The sequence below is a fragment of the Harpia harpyja genome, chromosome 2 (assembly GCF_026419915.1).
Source record: "Harpia harpyja isolate bHarHar1 chromosome 2, bHarHar1 primary haplotype, whole genome shotgun sequence".
In the NCBI taxonomy this organism is placed as follows: domain Eukaryota; kingdom Metazoa; phylum Chordata; class Aves; order Accipitriformes; family Accipitridae; genus Harpia; species Harpia harpyja.
Genome location: NC_068941.1, coordinates 73,305,562 through 73,329,070, shown reverse-complemented (window position 1 = coordinate 73,329,070; position 23,509 = coordinate 73,305,562). Strand labels below are relative to the sequence as shown.

Below are 23,509 nucleotides of genomic sequence, written 5' to 3'. Positions count from 1 at the left end.
TTACACACATACGTAAGTGCTTTGTTGAATTAGGGCCAATGGCACTGATGATATCAGTACGTGAGAACCAGATAGTAGGGCTATAATAGAGTCATGACCCAAAACCCGGTAAGCTAGTATTAAAAACTGCAAAATTAGTTGAATGTTTCGTCTTGGCATCCGTAGGCAGGGGAAGACAGATATATGAGATTTTAAGTAAGGACTCTGAAGAGGTTTTTAATTGCTTTAATTTTTTTTTTTTACTTTTATATTTTATGTCCTTGGTTCCTTTTTACTCATGTATTTAAAACCAATAACAGTGTTATTTAAAATCATTTTTTCTTATCCCAGAAGATATGAAGCTGTACAACATAAACCCAAAACAATTATTTCTCCCATTAGGAATTATTTTTTGATGAAAAAAGCAGTATGTTAAACTTAAAAGAAAAAAGGCACAGTTCTTCAAATCTTCAGTCAGAATCAGAGGAAGAGCCCTCAGAAGTAAAGATCCATTCTACAGGCAGATCAATCTATCTAATGTATAAGGTCAATGCACTTGTGTAGAATCTAAGGATTACTGCAGGCTCTGGATGTTTCCTTTTCATAGTTTCATGTTTGCTTGTCTTAAAATAAAACAGACTAAAAATGGTTGAATTTCCTTACATCTATATAATTAATATATCCTCATTAGAAATCAGTTAGCTCTGATAATTCCCATTGGTGCCATGGTTGATAAATTGAATGCCAATCAGTGTAATAAAAACAGTGAAATATAATTTCTTGTTGTTCAAAGTGATGATCAACTAATCAGCAGTAAATTTAATCAGAACATATCAACATCAATCAAACATATTAGTGCTTGTAAAATATAATAACCAGCTATGTCTGACAAGTTACGGGTATTGAAACAATTGCAGACTATGTGCACATTTAAGTATGTGGTTTACATATACACGTGCAAGCAGTTTAAACATATAAGAATGTAAAACTTCCAGGAATAAAGTAGTTAGCCTTGTAGTAAATGTCCGTTGCTTGAACAGCCTATGATTTCTAAAGTCTATACTGTGCTTTATTGTTAGTGGATCCAAGAGGCTCATAATCAATGCCAGCTTTTCTGCATGTCCTATAAATGTGTCCACACTGCCCATTCAGACAGAGAAGCTTTAGTCCCTTCCCCCTTGCTGGTGGGCAGTAAGTAGGGAAAAAAACCTGACCTAACAACTGATACATTGTCCTGGATTTTGTTTTGTTACTTACTCAAAACTGTAAGGAGGAGGTACACTGGGGACCCCCAGCTGTTTAGCGTCTGCCCAGCACTGGGGACTCAACCAGATTTAAGATGTCCTTCTGGAGAAAAGCCTGGCAGGACTTCGGAGCAGGGACCCTAGCTACAATCGAACTAGCTTCCAGGGCAGTTCTCAAATTTGTATTGGGTTATTTTCATCCCAGTGATCAAGACTGAAGTTATTTGATAAAGAACTTGAGCTCAAGCTTACAGGGTATGTGGGAATTTATTAATTCCTCTGGTGGAAATACAGACTTCTCTATTCAGGTCCTGACCTTTAAGATGCATATATTTGCAGTGTTTAATTCTGCACTGCACATGTTAGTGGTAATGACTGAAGATCTGAAGAAGCATTTTGAAGAGTATTTATTTGATATTAAGAGAAGCATTTTAATTTATCTTCAAATAGACCACAAGTGTACATCAGAGCAGCATACATCTGTTCGGGGTTAGTTTCCATGAGTATTTTGTAGTAAATAACCTACTTAATTGATTTAACCTTTCTCTGTTTGCATATTTTCTGAAGATAGATACTTTATAATTTTCTTGGATTAGTTGAAAACACTCTTTCAATAGGTTCTCTGAATATCACCTGTAGATTGTTTACATTTGAAAGACTCACTATTCAAAATTAAAAATGCAAGATCTTTCTGAACATTGCTTGCCACGTATCATTATTTCTATTCGCAAATTAGGAGAGATTTCTGATGAAACTGCTCCAAGCTACAAGTTTAAATCCACTTTGTGAATAGTGTCATTATTCTTCAACACTCCTGCCTGTGAACTCATCTGCAGGAATATTCAAAGAAAGTAAATAGAAAGAAGACAAACAGCCAAGATGCATTCACTGTTTTACTTGACTGAATATTCTTAGAAAATATTTAGAAGTATTGGCTCTGTTATTAGTTATATAAATATTCATACAAATCTGTCTATCAGATTGCCTCCCTGAAATTACTCAGGCTTTTTTAGGAACTTGGAGAGAAAAGTCTCTTAAAAATATATTTCTGCACATTTTCCAGAAGTATAATAGACTGGATATGGCCTTATAAATTACAGGCTTTCCCATACTCATCCAGTCATGGGGCCAAATCTCAAAGTTAACTTTAATGGGATTTTGGCTCAGTGAGGTTGGAGGAAGGGCAGCAGAATTTAGCCTATGATTTATACTGCATTCAGAAATTGCTCAGTGAAAAAAAAATACAGCAATGGTACTTATGTAGTACAGTTGCATGTAATTTATTTTCTGCATAACCCACATGAAATTTAATAAGATATAAAAAGTCACATTTTTGACTGAAGTCTTACAAATTCTAGCTCTAGTGAAAATAGCTACTGGCTTCTCAAATGAGTTGATCAAGTAAGGTAAAAAAGTGGAAAACATCTATTCATTGCAATGTGGTTTATTTGATTATTTTTATTTTAAAAAAGGGAATTGCATTTTACAAAACACACTAACATATGATAGAAATTAAGAAATGTGCTGTAGCTGTGTTCTCAGTGGGGATGAAAAATGAGAATGCTCTGGCAGTCTAGGGAGATAGGGTTCAAACTCCAGGGCCAGGAGTTATATTAGTCTCCAGGATGAAAAGACCGATTTTCATTAAAGACAGTGGTACCCACTGCCTGAAAAAAAATAAAAAAAAGTGTTGTGGATTTAGGACCTTCCTTTGTAGAACATCATAAGTTGGAACAATTACCATAAAAAAACCTTTTGTAAGCTATCATCAGCTTTGGTAACATTTCCATAGATTTTTATACACATTTGTATGTGTGTGTGTGTTTGATGATCGCATACCAAGATAAGGTGGCAGTCAAACCCTGATCTACTCAATTCAGTTTTGTGGCAAATAAATGGAATTCAGTGAATAATATTGTTTATGGACTTACTGAGGTAAACCTTAAAACAAAGCAAAACAAAAAAGCAAAGCAGAGAGCTGCATGCATCCACTGGGGGTTTCATCCAGCCTGCCACCCAGAGAATAGCTGCCAGCCACAGGGGCTTTGCTGTGTGCCTAAAGAATTAGGCATCCTTTGCAGAAGAAAATGATACAAAATTGGCAATTTTATATATAATTTTACTTAGGTCCAGTAGTAATTCTTCTTATGGAACATGTATTTTGATTACAGACCCAGGGACTATAAAACCAAAACAAAAATGCCCCAAATTTTAATTGCCAGCAGTTCAGTAAAACTTGTTCCATATAGCCACAGGGTTAATATGTGCTGCTTGTTCTCTACAACTATAGCACAGCGGCTGAGAGACAGTGGGTTTACATTTGGAGCAAGGACAACTTAGATTAGACATTGGGAATAGATTGCCCGGGGCATCTTCAATGCTGGAGGTCTGTAAGAAGGAATTAGATAAATATTTGTCAGAGATGGAATAGATATGGCTAATCCTGCCTTGGTGCAAATGGCTGGACCCCCAGCAGCTTTCCCAGAGTTATGATTGAAAAGAAAAAACTATGTATACAAAGCTACAGCTTAGATCAAAGCTATATATTCAATAAACGATAATCAGAAACTCTTCACTATTATATTCTTTTGACACCTAAAATTAGTCCAAAACAAAGATTTTAATTGTACTGTTCAGGTTTTAAATCTGTCCTAAACCATGTATTTCCCTGTAAGTAAATACAAAGATAATCACAAATTCTTTAATTTTTTTTTAACAGGGATGCCATTGCCTTATGCTCAGGGTCCACACTAAACATTTAGAATTCCACTAAGGGCAAAATCTTTTCCTTGCATGCAGTGTTCTCAGAAATGAGGTCAGGCATTTCTCAATCCCTGGCAAGAAAACTTTCTGACTCATTACTCTACCACAAAGCATCCAAAATTTCCCCTTGGGTCCCAGTCAAATTGTTCAAATGCTTTGGAAACATATATCTTTGACATCCCAAGAAAGGGAATATAGAAAAGATGTCCTCGTAGCATGAAAGGATTAGAGTCCTCTTAGATTTGAAGCAGAATGTCTTTCAGTTTCCAAACTATTATTATTTATTAATTCATGCAATGGGTTTCATAAGCACTGAAGTACTTTACGGAATTACAAATTCTACTGTAAAAACACAGATGTGAAAGTCCTGTTGTTATAGACGCTGCTAACATGTGACCAGTTTTCCTGTAGGACCCAGAAATCATCACTAATTTGGCACGGGAATGACTGAGCTTCCCCTGCATGATGCTGGGGACTTCCAAATTCCCCAGAGCTTCTTGGCCCTGAGTTTAAGACATCAGGTGCTCACTTCAAGCACTTCGAAGGCCTTCTGCATTTTCACTTAAGGATTGATCCTATATGTTTATGTCCTGAAACTAATGCAGCTCATCCAAGCCTGACAAGCAGTACCCAGTCTTCTGGGAGGTCTGGGGTCCTTTTCTGAAGCATGAAGCCTCCCATTCCTTTTCCTTATGACTAGCCAAGATCTGAGCTGGGCCTGTCCGTTGCAAAAACCTGTTGATGCATTTTCACTCCATCCCTCCTTCCACACTCAGACTCTGCCTGGTCAGACGGGACCTCTGAAGGTCCTCTGGTCCAGGCCCTGCTCAGAGTGGGTCCAACCATAAGTCTTCCCTTCTGTTTTTCCTGGGAGTCTGGCTTAAATACTAGCTTTGCCCACTTTGTCTACTTTGATTTTTTGGTTGCTAATACATGGTTTATAAAAAGACTCCTTAAAGACTTCTTGTAGATAGAAATGGACTAGCGTCTCCCATGGTGGTAACCAAGAGAGCAGGTAACTCAGGTAACTGGCACTGCTACCCACTTATGTCTTTAGAGACCCTATATACTCTGAGAATGGCTTATACAAGAGGCATCAGAAAAAAGACTGTGAGGACTCAGGGCTGGTGGGGAGCATGACAGATGGCAACACTGAGCTGGTGATGAATTCATATTCCTACATCGTGTATCCATCTCAAGCAAAGGGAAAAAAATGAGGTAAGCAAGGGCCACTCTCATTGTGTTGGACTGGAGAAAAGTGGAAACCTACCCCTCAATAAAATGGCAACACTAGGAAAAGTTAGTAAACATGTAACATTTTTATTAGTGAGAAAGCAGACGAGATCTCCTGCCCTGTGAGGTGCTACAAAGCAGCCTTACGTCAAGACAACTAGCAAGGAGAAGCTTTTCCAGAGAAGGGAAGCCCTTGTCTGTGTACATGGTTGAGCACCATCTCCCTTCTTCTGTCTCCTCTGAAGTGCTCCTGTAAACTCTAACACTGACTTTGGTACTGGAAGCATAAGGATAAAATGTTTGTAGGATCCCCAAGAGGTCCCAGACACCAGACAAGCCTCTTCAGAAGCATTTGTACACCTAAATGATGATGTTTCTGTTTAAGCTTGAAGTAAGTCAATAAATACACTATATCAATTAGACTTAGATCAGTCTGTGATGTAAAAAATGCAGAATTATGCTTACACAATTAGCTGTTTCCAAGCCATATTTAACAAGGCATAAGACAGAAGAAAAACGGCACTGCTTTGCTTCTTGCACAGGACTTGTCCTGGAGCTAGAGAGCCCAAGGACCAGAGAGGGCTTCAGGGTGGCTTGCCACCATTTCATACCTCTATCCCCACACGCTGCAAAGGCCAAGCCCTCCATATGTAGCCCTGGTACTGCCACCTCCAGTAACCACATCACGCAGTCTTGTCTGGAAATTTCTCTGACAAAAAGAAAGCTTTTCCAGCCCATTTATTCCATACTGGAAAGCAGTAACAGAAAATCATTTGGTTAGTGCATGATTATATATCAAGGGCAAGTGGTAACAGGCTGCTTTAGAGAAGCTGAAGTGTCATGTTAACATACTATATTCTAATATTAATAATTTGTTTTAATATTTTGTATTTCCTTTTTGTGTTTAGATAAGAATTCAGCAAGCTTTCTCAATCATCTCCCACACTTCAGTTTCTTGAATATTGTGTGCCCTGTCCCTTATAGCACTTATTCACACATTAGGAAAATATTGACATGGTGTCGTTATCCTATTTGTGCAAAGGTCTCATCTGCTGTTGACACGTCTGTTCCTTTAATCAGTTGTAAGAGTGCCGATGTGTCGTACAATCAGTAACAGACATTTATGAGCCCGACCCAGCAGCTCTTAAGTATGCACAGCTCCCATTGATTGAAGCGGGAGTTTTATATGCTTAAGGGCAGCAGGATCAGAGCAGTTCAAGAAAATGATCCCTACCTGCATTCATGGAGGACAAAGTGAAAACTCTTGACTTTCAAAGAGAGCTTCACTTACTGGGACTTCCTACACGACGTTTTTCATCACTTTTTGGCTTTATATAGTCAATGATTATCGTAATTAAGAAAGTGCTTGACTTTTTGTTTTCATTCAGGGTAGCAGAAAAACCTCTTTTTTTTTTTTCAGCATACCACACAGTGGTTCCTGGGAACTCAACCCCTTCCAAGTTTCCAGGATCAGGCCCTAATTATCTCATTTCAGGAAATCTTGAGACTAGAAAAACTGGCTTTCTGCCAGAAAATGAGATGCATAGATTTTGTTGCCTAGACCAAAAAGATTAGGCCCACCCTCCAGAGCTCCCTGATCAGTTAAAGATGTGCCTTTTCAAGACACTTTTATCCCAAAGCAGCATTAATGTTTCCCCGCCTTTTTAATGCTCTGCATTTGTCATTAACAAAACCTGGCATATATTTGCTTTCTCTTTCTGAAAAAGCTTTTTTCCTTATTTAAAAAAGTTTAAAAGTCTGCCCATTACCCCTCACTAACACAGAATTGCAGGTGGGGCAGCCAAGTGATTGTAATCCAGCCAGTAACTCACCGAGCTCCTGAGCAGACAAGTCAGACAAAGCTCTCACTGTGAGCTACGCTGGTATCCATTTCTGAAGCGAGGCTTATGGGAGAAAGCCATAAAAACAGGAGTATCGAGCTGTTGTGCATTTCAGCTTCTTCCCCTACTCTTGCAAAAGAGATTGGTCTTGTACTGGACACTGCAGAAGACAGTAGTGGGTGTTTGCTGTGCTCCTAGTGACTTTTAAAGCAACTGAGAGTTTTCTGAAATTTGCATGAGAATGAAATCTCACCAATTTATTACTCCCCTGGTTTTGCTACCTCATGATAAATGCATGAGCCGTTCCACAAGGCAGACGCGTTATACGTTGCTTGTGTTAAAATGACAGCGATATTCCTCCCACCTTAGGCAACAAACTGAGGTACTTAAGTTAGACTCATTTTCCACTTCTTCTTACCTGAGCAATAGATGCAGGTAGACAGCTGTGGGGGGCTCCTTGGATTTTTGGGTGGGCTGGATCAGCTAAGAGAAAAGCCCCTCTCTCCACCCTAACAAAGGCAGCTTCACCTTCTAACTTATTTTTGGTGAAAGACTAAATACTTTAAGCTCTTCCTCCACATACAGACTGGGTTCAGAAGTTTTGCGATGCTGAAGCAAACTAAGGGAGGAAATGGGGCAGATAACAATGAAGGAGTGTCAAATAACAGACTTGCGTATACCGTAACAAACAAGGACTTTCTGGAGGCTGTATTTTATTTCTGTGGGGTGTGTGTGTAATTTAGACTTTGTTTAGCTTTTAAACTGCCAGTGAAAGGACAAAACAGGGAGCAACTTAAAGTACACATTCACTTGGGCTCATGTCACCTTCAGCACTGTTTTGGTGCTTTGTTGCTACCTTTTAAGAAGAAAAACTACCATAAGAATGATCTCAGGGCATAAAGCTTAGATTTGGAAGTGAAATTTCTCAAAGCTTTGGAGTATGTGTAGTGAAAAATGTGCTTCTGCCTGTTGTGGAGGCGAGGAAGGAGAGCAGTTCAAATGTGGACCTCAGTTTTCTTTGTGTCCTGGCATAGTCAGGGATCTGCGTTTTCATTTAGCCCTGCACACGTCTGTTCAGCTGCTCTCTTCTCTCCTGGGCATGCAAGAAATGGACGGGTTAAGGGGGAGAGGAATTTATTTCATTAACAAATGGAGAGATTTTAATTTTTTTTCTGAAGTGTCACAAAATTAGAAAATGAATGAAGGAAACAGTCATTATGACATCTTGTCATTTCCACTCTGCCTTTCTTCCAGCTCTCATAGGCTGTACTGACATGCAGCTATCTGCAAACCGGTAAGGTATGAATCATCTCACACATTGCCGAGGTGAAACCTGGCAACTATTTAACAGCACCTCTGCAACACTATGGAACATTTTAAGACAGGAAATTAAGAATACCTGAGCCAACTAAAGCCACAGGGGGAAGTTTAGATGGACAGAATTTAATTACCCATGTTGGAATTTGGCCAGGACACCAAAACTTACACCCCGACCCTCCTGTAAAGTGCCATCGGACCTTTAATACTAACAACTGGTCAAAACATCAGCTTTAGATCTGCTCCAAATGAGAACAGCACTAAAAGTCATCTAAGACCTGCTGAGGTATTCATTTACTACTGACTGACAGGAAAGGGTACAACAGACAGAATCACGCAAACCAGCTATAGCACAACAAGAAAAATACCTTTCCTAGCAACACTGGAGGCTTTTCTTCTCTAGAGGTAGCTTAATATTTTTAGGAGAATTTGGTGTATTTTCAGAAATGCATCAAGTGACTTGGTAAAAAACCCAACACATTTCATTATCTCAGAAGTCAAAATATCCACGTGCTCCCCTCGCAGAGCCCCCAAATATACTTCAGTGCTCAGCTTCTTGTTTATTGCCATTTGTAGCGTGGAAAAGAGACACACTATAGTGAATAACTGTGTTGACTTTAAAGGGGAGATTAAAGCCTGAAAGTCTATACTTTCTCACTTCTCACATTATTTTTCTAAAGAAAGCTGTATACTATTTAATGTTTATTTGTGGTGAAGATGAAAAATTCTGTGGGTTATCTTTTCTAGAAAAGAGTAGGATTTCTACAAATCTCGGTTCTTGAAATTCCTTGGGCTGAGGAATTATGTCAGCCCTGAAAAGCATGGGTTCATTATTCACATCGTGTTACTCTGTTGACATAATTCCCTAACAGACTGGGACATGAGGTGTCCCAGTTTGATGCTTCAACCTACCGTCACTGCTTTTGCCTTCTGTAAATAGTAAACACTTCTGTGTCTGAGTTCCTGTTTTAAAAAAATCCTTTGAGCAGTATATCTGTATAAAAAAGAAAATCTGGGTTAGCTGTGGGCCACGAGCAATTTATCAAGCAGTATTAGTTATGTCTGTGGGATATTTTTCATTATCTGAGGATTATTAATAGAGACACTATATACAGAGTGATTATTCCTTGACTAATAATTGAGATAATATCGATATGAAGCCTAGTTTCATTAACACCTTAGTAAAGAGACTATGATGTGAAGGGTATTTTTTCCCTCCAGTTTGTAATCAAAAGTTATTTAATAGTAAAATCAGTCTTTACTTATAACAGAGGTTGCGGACTTTGGGAGTTGGCAGAGCCAGCTGCTGGGCTGCTGGGAGCCAGACTCTTTTTGATCTTCATATTGAATGGTTTCCTTTGATCACCTAGACAATAGATCATAAAAGAACAGAGCTTTTACCCATATCTCTCTAAATTTGCAGGTAAATAATGAGATGGTCTGAACTGAGGCTGGAGTGTAAGATTTTTAACAAACAATTCTCCCCTTTGAAGTAGACTTAGTAAAATTAGCATATAAATGAGCAATGCTGCTACATAAGGACATGTGGCTGAAGAAGAGGGATAATTGGACTGAGGGTGTTAGTTTCTAAATGAGGTCGTTTGCTAAATGACCGTCAGTTAGACTACAGGTGTGTTCGTTTTGTGAGTCAGAGATGAAATTTGAACAATGGGCTATGCTCGAGTTGGGTATCCCCAGCCGGCGTGGGCGAGGACTGGAGCTTTGTAGCTGGCCTGGAAAGCGCAACGTTGGGTGGGAGACAGGGCAGACACAGGGCATGCCTCTGTGGGAAGAGGTATCCTAACCAATGCTGTAAATTCAGGCTGTGGTCTCTTACACCAATATTTGTCTCTATCATCTCCAAGTATGCAATACTACTCAATACGCTCATCCATAAATCTCTTCAGAGCTCTGTTTGCCGTGCCAGTGAAGACGGACCATTATGCTGAAATATCTGCACCTGTGGCTGCTGCCAGGGGCTGCATGGGCTGAACTTACTGAACTCGAAAAGCCAGAACAAGGGTTTAGCGTGGTGGTAGCACGTTAACATAAGGCTCTTTGAGCCTCACAGCTTTTCATTTCACCAAAATCAGCAGAATTACCTGCCCCAGTGGGAAACTGCCACCTCGTTACAGGGTACCTTGAAATCCCTCCTCTCTGCATGGCCGGGACAGCCTCCCCGGCACCAAAATGACCTTGTCCTTCCATGGCAGGGACACATGGCTGGAGCTCTCTCAGTAGCAGTGCTTCCTAATTTACTAAATAAAAAAGAAGTTAAATTAAGTAATAGGCTTTTTTAATCAGCTTTCAACCAAAATTTCTTAGCGTGCTTGAAAGAATCGTGCTCAGTTCACTGGGACTTGCTTCTTTATTCAGTCTAACAAAAAGCAAACTTGAGATTGACGGGGGACAGTAGATAGAAGAGAGCGTGATCCCAGTGGCACCTGAATAGCCAACAGGATAGTGTTTTCTGTGTGGTACAAAATCCAAGCTCAAATCCCCCCTGTGACTAGTTTGGAGGAAAGACAAAGACTAAGTTTCCACATAGAGCATCAGCATCCTGTGGAGCCGCTCGCTGTCCTCTGGGCCAGGTACTACTGAGATCATCTTTGCCCTTCAACAGCGGATGAGATCACCCTCCTTCCAGTGTAACCTTCATGTAACATGGGAGTCTGAGGACTGAATCCAGCTCTTTTACATCTTAAGTCAGCGTTAAGGGCAACGTTTTTGCCAAGATATTTAAGTCTCTTGTGAATGCAACCTGAAAAAAGAGGTTCTGTACATCAGAATTTCCCCCATCATAATTCTCCTTTCCTGCCCTTGGAGACCTGTTAGGATAGGACTCCATACTACCGGTGAGTGCAGCATCCCTCTGGGATCTTTTGCTCACTGCTGGAGCACAGTCAGAGGCTTTTTGAGGCGGTGAAGGTGAGCACAGTGGGCTGCAGCAGCCAACAGGGAAGAGCCAAGGACCTGCTCTGACATGGATGTCTGAAGCAAGAAGGGGGTTTGGGGAGGTTTTGTGGAGGTTGGGGAGCTCTGGGTGGGTTTGGACAAGGAGAGTTTCATTCAGAGCTTTAGAAAGAAGGTGTGGGATGGCAGATGGGATGGCAGAAGCTGGGAGTTCTCCAGCTGGCACCTGGGCACGTTTGTGAGAAGGACTGAGGGATGTGGAAGATTGTAATGGACGGGTTTGGAAATGGGAGCTTTGGCACAGGAGAGGGGGAGAGCTGGGGCAAGGGCTGGGGTGAAAGGGCGATAGGCACCAAAGGAAATGGATTTATTAAACACCTCTGACTTAGGTGTTGGGTTTGGGGCAGGGGATCCTCCTGCTCCTTTTCCTCTTCCCTCCTCCCCCTTTTTTTTTGTTTTTTTTCTGCTAGCAACAGGAGTAGCCTAGCCCAACTAAACAGAGCTGATATGTTTCAGAAAAATTGATATGAACTTTTTCTGCACTTCTGAAATCTCTCTGTCCTCACCTCTTATATTTATTAGTTCAAATGATTCACCAAAAGTTGACCTGAATTCTCAAACTACTTTTCTTCTGGCAAATAAACTCCTCACTGAAAACATATGTGCCCGTCACTACACTAAATGCACACACTCTATTTACTTGCTGTTTGGCTGATGGCTGGCCCCTTCCCAGCAGTACAGAGGAGATGGAAGGCATTAAGAAAAGCCCTGAATATTGCTGGCTGAATAGTCTGCAAAAAAAGGATAGGGATGATAGGAATGAAATCCTAGCACTGTTAAGCGGCACTTGGAAGATTTTGCTACAAAATTTCTATTAAAAAAAAAAAATCAATGGAAGTCACACAAATAAAAGCCATGCACAGCACTTTGAAACCACACCAGCGTGCCTCCATAAATGCATGGGATTTAAAAAAAAAAAAAAAATTAAAAAAGGACCTTAGTTGTAGGCAATGCACTTTAATGGCTCAGCTCAGTATGGAATAACTTCATGAATACACATTCCAGAACGGGTCTCTTCATCAAATGGAGGAAAGGGGCAGACAGAGCTGCAGATACAGAGGCACAGCATCTGCTAAGGCATCACTGTCTGGCTACTGCTCTAGCATACCTACCACCCCGCTGAGCCTGTTATTCAGTGGCACCCACGCCAGCCTGGCACTGGCGTGATTCTCTGAAATCTGCGGGCAGAAAGGCCGGGTAATGGGATCACTTTTGTGAAAGCAGGAAGGTGGCAGAGAAGCTGAATGTGGAGCTGCTGTTCAACAGCCCCCTTGGAACAAGACGTAGGGGCCCTCGACAAAGCTACTGGGTCAGTTCAAAGTATTTCAAATAGCAAACGGGGTGAGGAGGCAGAGAGTAACGACGGCTTCAAAAAGGGACTGAACTATGCCGTGCCAATAGCCTGATTTGCAAGAAAAATTGTATAAGGCTCTACTTGTCCTTAGGCAGTAGCATTAGAAAAAGGGTGTGTTTCCTCTAAATACATTTCCCAGTGCAAAGGGCAGGCCGGTGGCTCAGGCAGGTGACAGGGCAGAAGAGGGAGTTTTCATTCAGTGGGGTACGAGGTGTTTTAATGATGGGTTTAAATCAGGGGACACCTGCTCTTGGGGCTTCCCTAGAACTGAAAACCTGTCTCAAGGGATGGTGAAGAGTGGAACAGAAAAAGAGCTGCTTTTTTTTTTTTTTTTTTTTTCCCATATGGGGGAATCCATTTGGTGGTATGGGGAGGGAAATGTTTCACTAGGAAATAGGAATAATCATCAAGGAAAGATATGGGAAACAGAGAAATCACAGGCTGAAGTTGGCTTTGTAGGAAAACAACTGGGGGTTTGAAAAATTACCAGAAAAGTGATATTCTCAAGAGTGCAAGCAATAGCACAGGCTCCACTGAAAATGACTTAGTTTTGAAAATTAACATCACATCTGTCTAGTTCCAATAATCCTTGTCCATTTTAAAATGGAGCTCATGCCACAAGATATCTGCTATAAATAATCAAATACATTATAACCTGGACATATCCTCTACATCGAATAATCCTGCTATAAAAACTGAGAATAAAGGAATTTGCTGGATGACTAGCACTTAAGAAATTGTTCCCTGGTGGGTTATTTGCAGCCTATTCTCTACTTCAGTAGGAGTTTATGTTGAATAACTCACAGCTGTGGAAATACCTGCACAATGGAATTTAATACTGCTAATAAAGGGATCCAAACTGGCACAGCTCCACTCAAGACTCACTAATGTTAAGACATACAAGTGTCTTGGGTCATGTAAAAGGCTGAGCGGCTTCAGCGCAGAGCTGTGGATGCTCAGGAGGAGGGGTGGTACCAGCCGACGAAGGATGGGACAGGGCAGCTAATGAGATGGGCAGCCCCGCGCTGCTCCTCACCAGGGCACTGCGTCCTCCCGGTGAGGGGCCACGGACCTGCGGCGAGGCCAGCTGAGCTCCGAAGCCTTTTATCTTTGGACTGAAAGTGGGGTTCTCAACAGAGTCCTTTTGTGGGAATTTTAGGAAACTGGGGGTTTTTTAGGAACAACCAAAAGGGAGAAGGACTCAGTCCTGCTTGCTTCGCTCTAAACACAGTGAAGGCACTAAAGCCACCCAGGTACACAACGGCTGCATTACACTCGGGGTTGTTCACTTCTGGTCACATTGAAAGCACCAACCGCCAGAAGAGCATCCCTAGATGTGCGCTTGTAACTGGAAAGCCAGAGTTGACAGCTTTTTATGATTTTTTTTTTTTTTTTTATTGCGACTCTCTTGGATTAGTCTATTTTCAAATATTGAAGGGAATTGGGGAAGGGAGGAGAGGAGAAAGATGGAGTAACTGATGCTTTGGGTGATCTATATCATTCATATGTCCTTCAAGCTACCTCCCTGCAACATTTACAAGCATATTTCTGTAGAGAGCTGGGCAGGACATGATCTGTGTAATTCACTCTGCAGTGTCATGCCTTAGTCAGGAGCCTTGAGCAGGGAACCTCATCAGCCCACCCCTAGCTAGATCAGAGTTGCTTGTATTTGATATTCGACTTTTAGCATCAGCGGTTTTTAACTGTTTGTTTTAAATCAAACCCAAATTTGTAGTGCTTGTGGCTGCACGAAAATCAAATCTGGAAAAAAATATTATCAGAATATAAGTTAAAATTTCAATACCCTGAAGGAACTGAAAGAAAAAGTGCATTCAAACCAAACAAAAAGGTTCTGGTTTAATAAAATAAAGTAAAATCTTAAAAAATCATGATTTTGTGGATCATTATTTCTGTACATCTGTTCTAGGTGTTTCACAGCAGCCTGCAGTCACGTAGGCAGGCGTTTTGCAGTGAAAGTCAAGGCCGCACACCTTCCCACCAGGGAGGCACTGGCCTGGAGAAGATCGCAAGGTACCTGGATGGAGAGCGAGGTGGACAGGTATAACAGTCCTGGAAAAGCTGTGACTGCAGCCAGGCCTTTAATGTGACAAAATGACCCTACTGGTTTTAAGGTAGCACTGTCCATGTGTTTTGTTTATTTTACCTCAAAGGTTATTTCAGATTTCAAATTAATCCATCTGTTCATCAGTTAAAGGAGATTGTCGCAGTTAAGAAACCAGAACAGTTTTGGCATTGACCTCTGTTATCACAGATGATTAAAAAATAAAATAAATTAATAAAATGAATAAAAAAATACAATAAAATAAATTTTCCATTTTCCTTTTGAGTCTTGACCTTGCAGCTACGTGCCCACCCTGTACCTGGCAGTGCCTGCATGAGGCCCATCTCTGGAAGGTTTCCTTCATTACTGATTGCAATATTCTTCCCCAGTATAAAGGCTTTTCTTGGAAACTGCCGTCTTGCAGATTGCCACTTTCTGAAGTGTCAGACTGTTCAAAGGCAATTACTATACAGACCACTCCTTCCTTCCCCAACAGTTCCCCTCCCTACCTGAGAACTGGCTATGCTGCGGGTCTCACAATAAAATCATAGGACTTGATAACTCTGTTTCCATTTTAAAAGCCCACATCCCACTATTACATGGTCTTCAGCTTAAAAATGTTGCCTCCCTGTGGAGTGCCACTGTTCAGTCACTCGTTATAAACTGGCCATTAGTATTATTTTTTTCCTCCCTCACAGGAATGCAGCTGACATCTACAGTAAAGCCAAATCCTGCTGCGTGAAATTTGTGAGTTAGGCCCTTCTCAAGGGAGTTCTGACTTAAAAAAAAGGGTGGGGGATATTTAAAAACAATACATTTTCTGGGAGAAAGAAGCCTGATTTAAGTTATATTTTTCTGAGCCCTTAGGCTGAAATAACAGCAAAACTTGGAAGTTTGTTAAACAAAGCCAACTTGAAATTCCCCGTCCCTGTCGGCACAGAGGCAAGCAGAGGAGTTAGCTGTGATATGCAAAAATGAAATTGCATTGCTCCTACAAAGCTCAGGAACCACAGTAAAGGTTCTTAATCACTGTCCAGGGACACCTTAGCTATAAGCCCAGCTCCTATAAATTGAGCTCCTGTAGTACTGCACACCTGATTCACATTGGAGATTTAAGCACAGAGACAGTCACAGAGCTACTGAAAAACCTGTATGAATAGATAGCTGTCCCAGTTGCTCACCTTTTGTTATCACCCTTTGGAACATGAGTTGAACCTGGAGGGGAGATTTCAAAGAAAACAGCTGAAAATTCCCTTTCAAAATGGAGTTTGCAGTTGAAGACAGACACAAGGCGCAGTATCCATCACAGTTCCTAAATTTCACACCTTCTGTCTGCTGAATTTGATCTCTCTTGGCAATCCAGGAGCAACCCACCTTGGTTTTGATGGGTTTGTCTGTGTGGAGTGCAAGTGAGTCCTGTGTTTTGTTTTACACATAGCCAGAAGATGGAAAGTTAAAAACTTTGGGCAAAATGGTAAACAAATTTTCATAAGCTATCAAAGAGAGATGAAAGAAAATTGAATGGAAAAAAACCCCTCTCAACCCAGCATCTGAAAGCACCAAACACAGTTCTTAAAAGCTTTTCCAGTACTCAGACCCCCCAAGAGATCACTCAGGGAGGATGAAACTTTATGTGATGAAATGAGAGTTAGTGTCGAATGTGATAAGGAGTGTTAAATGCCTGCTTCATATCAAGCATTTGCTAAAACATCTCCTAATGCACTTACAAAGGAGATGCTAGCCTTATACATTATAGCTGTTCAATACAAAATTGTACATAATATCTCAGATGAATTCAGAGTTGTTGAGACAGAGCTATTAATTAAACTGGGGCAATACACAACTTGAGGATCTCCAGAGATCAGACAGAATTCCTTTTAATATAATATGAAATACAGCTCCCCCCGACACTCTAATGACTGTTCTGCATGCCACCTTCCAACCAGCAAGATTCTGGACACCTAAAAAGTATTTATATCATAGAGCACTGTACAAATTAAAACAAAAACCCCCAAACAACGACAAAAAAGCCCCCTCATGAAATCCCCACAACCACACACAGAAAGAAAAGACAACCAACCTGGAGAATTTTGGACTCCAGCTATGAGCTCAGACCTACAGGATCCTAAATTTGAGTGTCCAACAGGAATGGAGGTACACTGGGTGAGCATTTATCTGGGTTAAGCTGAAGCACGTTCCCCTGCTAATGTGCAGTAACGGCATTCAGCGCCTGAGTTATGAGGGATGCATTTAGTAACTTATCCAAACTGACGCTTATCGTTCTCATCCTGCTGCCTCTAAAGTTGATGGAAGCACAATCAGGAGTTTCTTGGGGAGCTGGAGTGTTTGTGCTCTGTTGTGGCTGGATGCTTTTTATAAAGTTTTTGATTCTGTATGCACAAGTGTATTACTCTCTGATGTCATCTTTAGTGCATAATGGTGTTTTAAAATGTGCTTATGGATTAAGACTGCCCATATACCCATTAAAATTATTTCTTGATGTAAGGGATATAGTTCTTTTATTTCAGAAGTGACTCACAGGGTCATGGAAGAAATGCACCTAGATTGCTCCATCACTGATCCTAATAAAGCCTCTCCCTTTGAAAGAACTGGTACTAGTCGCTGTCAAAATAACACACTAAATTAGAACAGATTTTAATACTGTGAACAGTCAGTGGAAATTTGTATCTTCCTATGAAACATAGCACCATGGTCCATAAATTTAGAGACTTCCATAAGCGACTCTTTATCTAAAGGTACCATCTGCCATTCTGCAATGCTGGGGTACCACCAGACTTCCTAATAGAAGCATAATGATATGCTAGAGTAACATCAGTTCTATGGGACGTTAAATATTCAGTAGCTCCTCTTACATAGTAGAAGATTCAGGCCTTGGCCTTGTATAAAAATACGCTGTCAAAAAGCTAGAAAAAACATACAAATCATCCAGTCCTATGCAGTAAAACCAGCTACTGGGGTTACTTGTGCCCCAGGGCAGCTTTAATTTAGACGTGCAATATATCACCATAGGGCTACTTGATCAGAGTTGCAGTCTCAGGAAATATTTTCAGGACTATTCAATTTCGATTAGCAGTTTCTCCAGGATATATTAGGCACAAACTGGGTTTCCTTCAATATCAATCATTCATATTTTCTCTTTCATCCTGTCTTTGCTAAAATGGGATTTTCACGGAGGCCATGAAATTGCAAAATTTAGTCTGTTCTTATGGCTGGTTCTCTCTTTTAGGCTCCTTTAACGCTGTTTCGCAGCAAAGGCTGGGGAAGGAACCTCTCTCCACCCTGGTGTTAGAGAACACCCAGTAATGCTCAGTATTTTGCCTTTCCATTCAGTAGTTTCCTTCCCCTCTACCCCCATCTCTTTCTGCACACTTCAAGACTGATTCTCCTTGGCAGCTCTCTGGTAATGGGTACTTTTGCTCTGTTCCCCAAGGATGCAAGTTGGTTACACTTCCCCAATGAGCAAGAGTAGTACCTTCTCCAGAACCAAGATTAAAAATTAGTTGCTTATGACTTTCACAGAGCCCTATGATGCTGCGAGCATATGAATGCTAGCTATACCTCCCAAGGTCCCTTCCAAATTGAATTATCCTACAACGTTATTACATTCATACATACCGATGCAAAGATGATGAGACCTGAGGACACCTTCTTCCTGAAAAGACTATAGAGCTGCAAATACTGCTGCTTCTTTCTTGTTGTGAAAAGGGAGAAAGAAGCAGCATTAAGAACAGTAATGTTCTCACGAGGGGCAACTGGTGAGACCAGTTGGTGACTCATGTGAGTTGGAAGCTCCCTGAGAAGTGGGCTTTGCTGACCCAAGACAAAAAAAATAATCCCCAAACAAAGCAACTCAAAGAATAACCAAAACCCACCAGCAACCAGCTTAGTTATCAGTGTTCTTACTCAGTCACTTTACTGATTATATGATTCTGCTTTTCTAAGTAAACTCCTGGAATTTCCTCCCTCTGATTTGCAAGGGCACTTCTCAGGGCCAGTATTTCCCTCGATTTAGCTAAAACAAACAAGAGCTTTCTCTTTGAAAGTATTTCAGCATAATGAGATAAGTTTCCTTCCTCCTTTTGGTAATTGCAGGGCTCTCCAGAGAAGTGTCAACAACATTATTTCCCTCCAAATTCTAGGAGTGATACAATGTTCTTGTAGGTGGTGAGATTAGATTACAGCAAAATTAATTGTTGGTTTCAAGCTTTCATTCTTCTGGCAGCAACCTCAGCTCTCATGAACGTGTTACTTCAGCTCACCTGTGATCTTTATTCACCTTTCCCACTTCTCTGCATCAGACAGTCACAGAGCGCACAAAACCAGTGTCATTAAAGTGTCATTAAAGTGTCATTTAACTGCAACCCACAACCGAAAGGCATAAAACGCAGTAGTTAATGTCACCGCTGTACCTGAATTCTCTACCTGTAGGGAGTGTTCCTGAGGACAGGGCACAAGCACGTGGGAAGACACAGGATCACAGGCTCCGTCTTGATGAGTTTACCGTGTCATTTGAAAGACGGTAAGAAAAGCCCCTGCCACAGCCCAGGGCACGGAGATGAAGGAAGCAGCAATGACGAGACTGCGTGGTCAGCTCCTGTACATCTCAAACCGCTTCATTGAGGAGCCGGGCCATTTGGACATTTTCTTTTATGAATAAATAAGTGAATGTATAAAATCAGCTAGCTCTGTCTGTTATTCACCCTAACCACAATAGGGTGGATTGATAGCTTGTAGATGGGGTTCTTGAGGAGATATGGAGAAAGCGTCCTTCCAGATTAATTCAAGGACAGCACTCTAAGGAGTCTGTTACCCATTTTTCAAGTGTTCCTATGTTTATTTACTGAAACAACAGGAGTAATATGACATCATAAATCTTTTAAAAATTGAAATAGTAGTGCCAGTCTTGAAAGATTAATAATAAGGAACGCCTTTCAGAGTGTGCTCATGGAAATGTAATATGAATGATTAGTGTTTTTAAACATTAGAATTACAGTGTATAATTGTAATGTTATAGCAGCTATATAGGAGCCAGTGATCCCTTAATGGAATACATTGTGAATTTAATTATTTACATGAAAAAATCAGGGCAGATATAGTCACTGAATAATAGACCTACAGTTTCCTACGTCCTGCAAGTGTTACGAAGGAGCAGCATTGCTATCTATGCGGATACACTCAGACCACGTTTATTTAGTTTGTTTTAAATTCTACCCTACAGTTGATATCCTTTGTGCTCTAGATCCTACAGAAACCTGGAGTATCTTTTAGGCTATCGCAGGAACGACACCTACCATAGATGCCAAAATTCATCAAACGAGGATTTTGCTTGCAGGAGAATGGTGCCCACATCAGAGGCTGTGGTTCGTTCTTCGGGCAGGGAGGGAAGAACCAAGTGGCAACACAGGGTGCTTTGCCCTGTATTTCTTCTGCAATGGTGTTTTCAAAACAATTTGGCAGAATCACATCCAGCAAAAGCATGCTTAAAAAATATGTATATACACTTGGAAGACACATTTCCCTAGAGTGGCTTCTGGGTACACTTAGAAAAAAACCCAGGAGCTCTTCACATGCTTTTATAATGTCAGTAATATTAAAAGCACAGTTTCAGTCAAGAGCAAAACATCGCTCCCCTGTACAAGAGGCAGGATCTTGTAGGTTCAGGATCTCTGTGTCGGTAATTCTCCCTGTAAGTATTTGCCACCCACAGGGTGCACCTTGCAGGGCTTCTCAACTGCCTCGGCATGCAGGCATGTGCCTTTGTGCCTCCCAGCTCAGCCAAGGGGCTTTACATGCCGGGCTGTATTCAGAGCGGCTGCACCAGTCCAGAGGTTTTGCTTGCTCCCGTGAACAGTTGATTTGATAGCAAAGGGAAGAAAGAAGGAGAATTTTTTAAATCCTCTCAGCCCCAGTTGAGGGACTCACTGTAAAACTATCAGACAGAATTCAGCAGAGTGGAAATCCCTGCTCTGATAAGCCTTAGCCCCGGAAGGCGAGGGATGCAAAGTTCAGGATGGAGGTGCGCTTGCTGGATGCCCTGCACTCCCTTGTGCTTGGCTCTCACCACTGTTACTGACCTGTGGTGTTACACATCATTAATGTTAAAAAAAGAGCATCTAACCAAATTGAGCTGTAAGCGATTCACACCTAAACTACAGGCTTCCCTTTTTGCTGGAAAAAGATTCAGTGTATAATTCAGTGAAACGCTAATTCCAGAAATTCCTGGTGCATCATCCTGCATGTGGATGTGTGTCTTTTGCATGCAAGGAACTGTAAATGCACTATATAAGAGCACGTTTGTTAACACAGTTTATTGGCACACTTATTGGCAAAGCATACATAAAATACAGTTGTATTATATAACACACTGACTCACTGTGTCTTTACATGATGAGTTGAACATATTAATATGTAAATGAAAAAATTAGTTTCTTTTATAAAGTTTCACATAAATACACCGGAATAAAAAAAAAAAAAAAAGTAAACCAAAAAATGGTTTGAGGGCTTTACAAAAATATTATACAAGAAATATACTATGAAAAGAAATACCAACAAAGCCAACTCAGATACAATAATAAAAACACAAAAGTTTTAGATTTATTAAGCTGCCCACAAAATTAATGGATTACATGGCTTTAAAATATCTGGATTGACAGCAATTTTACAAAGCATAAACTCTCATAGGACCGGGTGTCTTTTTCCACATAAAAATATTTCTCATGTCTTTGATGAAAAAAAGACATTTCTTGTTTCAGCATTTTTATTAAATGATGGAAAGAGTATCTACTGGCATCAGCTAAACATAAATTAAAAATGCTGGATCCTTTAAATGATTAACTGATGAAAGAAAAGTTAAAGAAATAATAAAAGTTACTTTAAATTACTTTTCCTTAAAAGCTGATTTTTTTCTGAAACAAGAAATTCAGGTGCAAGTTGAAAAGCAGAAAATATATTACAATTGTAAAAAGTTTTACATAGTTATGTTCATGAGATCCTGAGCACTGATGACTTGTTAAAATATGGCCATTGTTTGATGAGGAAAAAAACAACCCCTTCCAATAAAATGTATTGTCAGAAATTTGCCATGAGATGCCATTTAATTTTCAATTATTTTAATTGAGGTCAGTGCCAGTATCATGTTGTATGTGAATGCTTCCAAGAAATGTATATGGAAGCTTATACAAGAGTTTTCCCTAATTAAAAAAACAACAGATAGCTTTAGTTTAGAAATAGATACTGTATCCGTTGAAAGGTGGTTTTTTAAATTTTTTTTTTTTTAAGAATGCTGTGAAACAGTAATTAATAACCCACTGACATACATTGCAGTGGGTACTGCTGCAGAATAACCTATTGGGAAGCTTGTGGTGTGGGGTTTTCAGATTTAGTCTCCTGGTTAGCAGGAGGTTTGCTGTTCCACGGGCTGTTATTTCCCAGTGCAGGTGAATTGTTGAAATCTTCTTCATCATCCATGCCATTTGCTGCATCATACTGTGTATTCTCTAATCTAGTGATAAGCCTTTCATCTTCATCCCCGAATTCGCCTCCCATCAGAGTTGGTTCTCCTACCACCATGACATCCTGTGAACAGCACCCAATATTTGTTATATGGAAACCTTGAGAGAGAAAAAATCAACTTAAAAAAATTATGTTAGAGAATTTGCATCTCTTAACTTTGTGATATTTGAACAACAGAGTTAAAAGCTCCTGCATAGTAGGAACCAGGAGACAGGCTTACGCTTATTTCTAATTTAAATGAAAAACTGTAACACATCTCTCTAGCCGCATGCTTATGGCTCTGGATCTCAGAAACCCCAGAACTGAAAAGCAGGTAGACTGAAAAATGTGTATAATTTTAAGCAAATAAGCAGGCTATGAAACTGCCTTAAACTCCTGCTTGAAATATTTAGCCTTTATCCAGTAATTCTTTCCTGAGCCATTTTATTTGGAAAGGCACCAGGGTGCATCTCAGTCGGAACTTGGCGATAGGCGTATTTTAAAAGTAGTTTAAAAGAAACTGTATTTCTTAACCTCAGACTTCTCAAATGTGGAGCACGGCACTCTAATAAAGATGGTAACTCTCTTATCCATAGCCAGCCAAGCCCTTTTACGCATCCAATATACTTGACATTCTGCTACTTAATTATGGTAATTAATTTAGGTAAAGTTTTCGATAAAAACAATGTTCACACTGATTTGACAATTTGCATAGCTAATTAAGTCATTAGCAAAAACCTGCTGATTGCCAACAAGCCCTGAATTTACCATCTGTTATTTCATGGTGCCTGTCACCTAACTCCATGTAGGCAACCCTGCCGCCAATCTGTGCAGTAAGAGGACCAATCTGTCCAGCTGGTACCGTAAAAGGAAGATGAAGAGTGCTAATTATAATTACACTGATGAAGCTAGTAGTCATCAAAAACTGAAGCATGCAAGAAAGAAAGAATTCATCTAATCACTGCTTTAAGTACAATTTGTCCTTCCATGAAAACAAGTAAACCGCCTACTGTACTCCAGTGCATCACACATTTGCTGCAAAAAACCTAACCAGCATGGGATAGAAAGGTGCAAACTTGAGACTGGAAAGCAAAGGTGCAAAGCCAGAGAGCTCGCTTGTTCTCTCTGTTCAATGGAGAATCAGGCTGCTGTGCTAACCGCTAAAGAAATGTGGGATGCATCTTTTCATGCAGCTCAGGTGGCAGGGCATCAGCTAGCGTTTGGTAAAAGT

The 23,509-nt window shown here is 40.5% G+C and overlaps 1 protein-coding gene across 10 annotated transcripts in view; it reads right to left on the bottom strand.

Annotated features, from left to right (window-relative positions):
- Window positions 1–21,070: 21,070 nt before the first annotated feature.
- Window positions 21,071–23,509, bottom strand: part of LDB2 (LIM domain binding 2) — a 220,704-nt gene continuing 218,265 nt past the window's right edge. For 4 of the 10 annotated variants that reach the window (XM_052780404.1, XM_052780405.1, XM_052780402.1 and 1 more), the window contains exon 8: window positions 21,071–22,362. In XM_052780404.1, the coding sequence (XP_052636364.1) occupies window positions 22,132–22,362 (231 nt within the window). In that variant the 3' untranslated portion in view covers window positions 21,071–22,131. Of the gene's footprint in view, window positions 22,398–23,509 lie in introns of all 10 variants that reach the window. The other 6 variants (XM_052780406.1, XM_052780409.1, XM_052780407.1 and 3 more) reach the window with 3 other exon arrangements.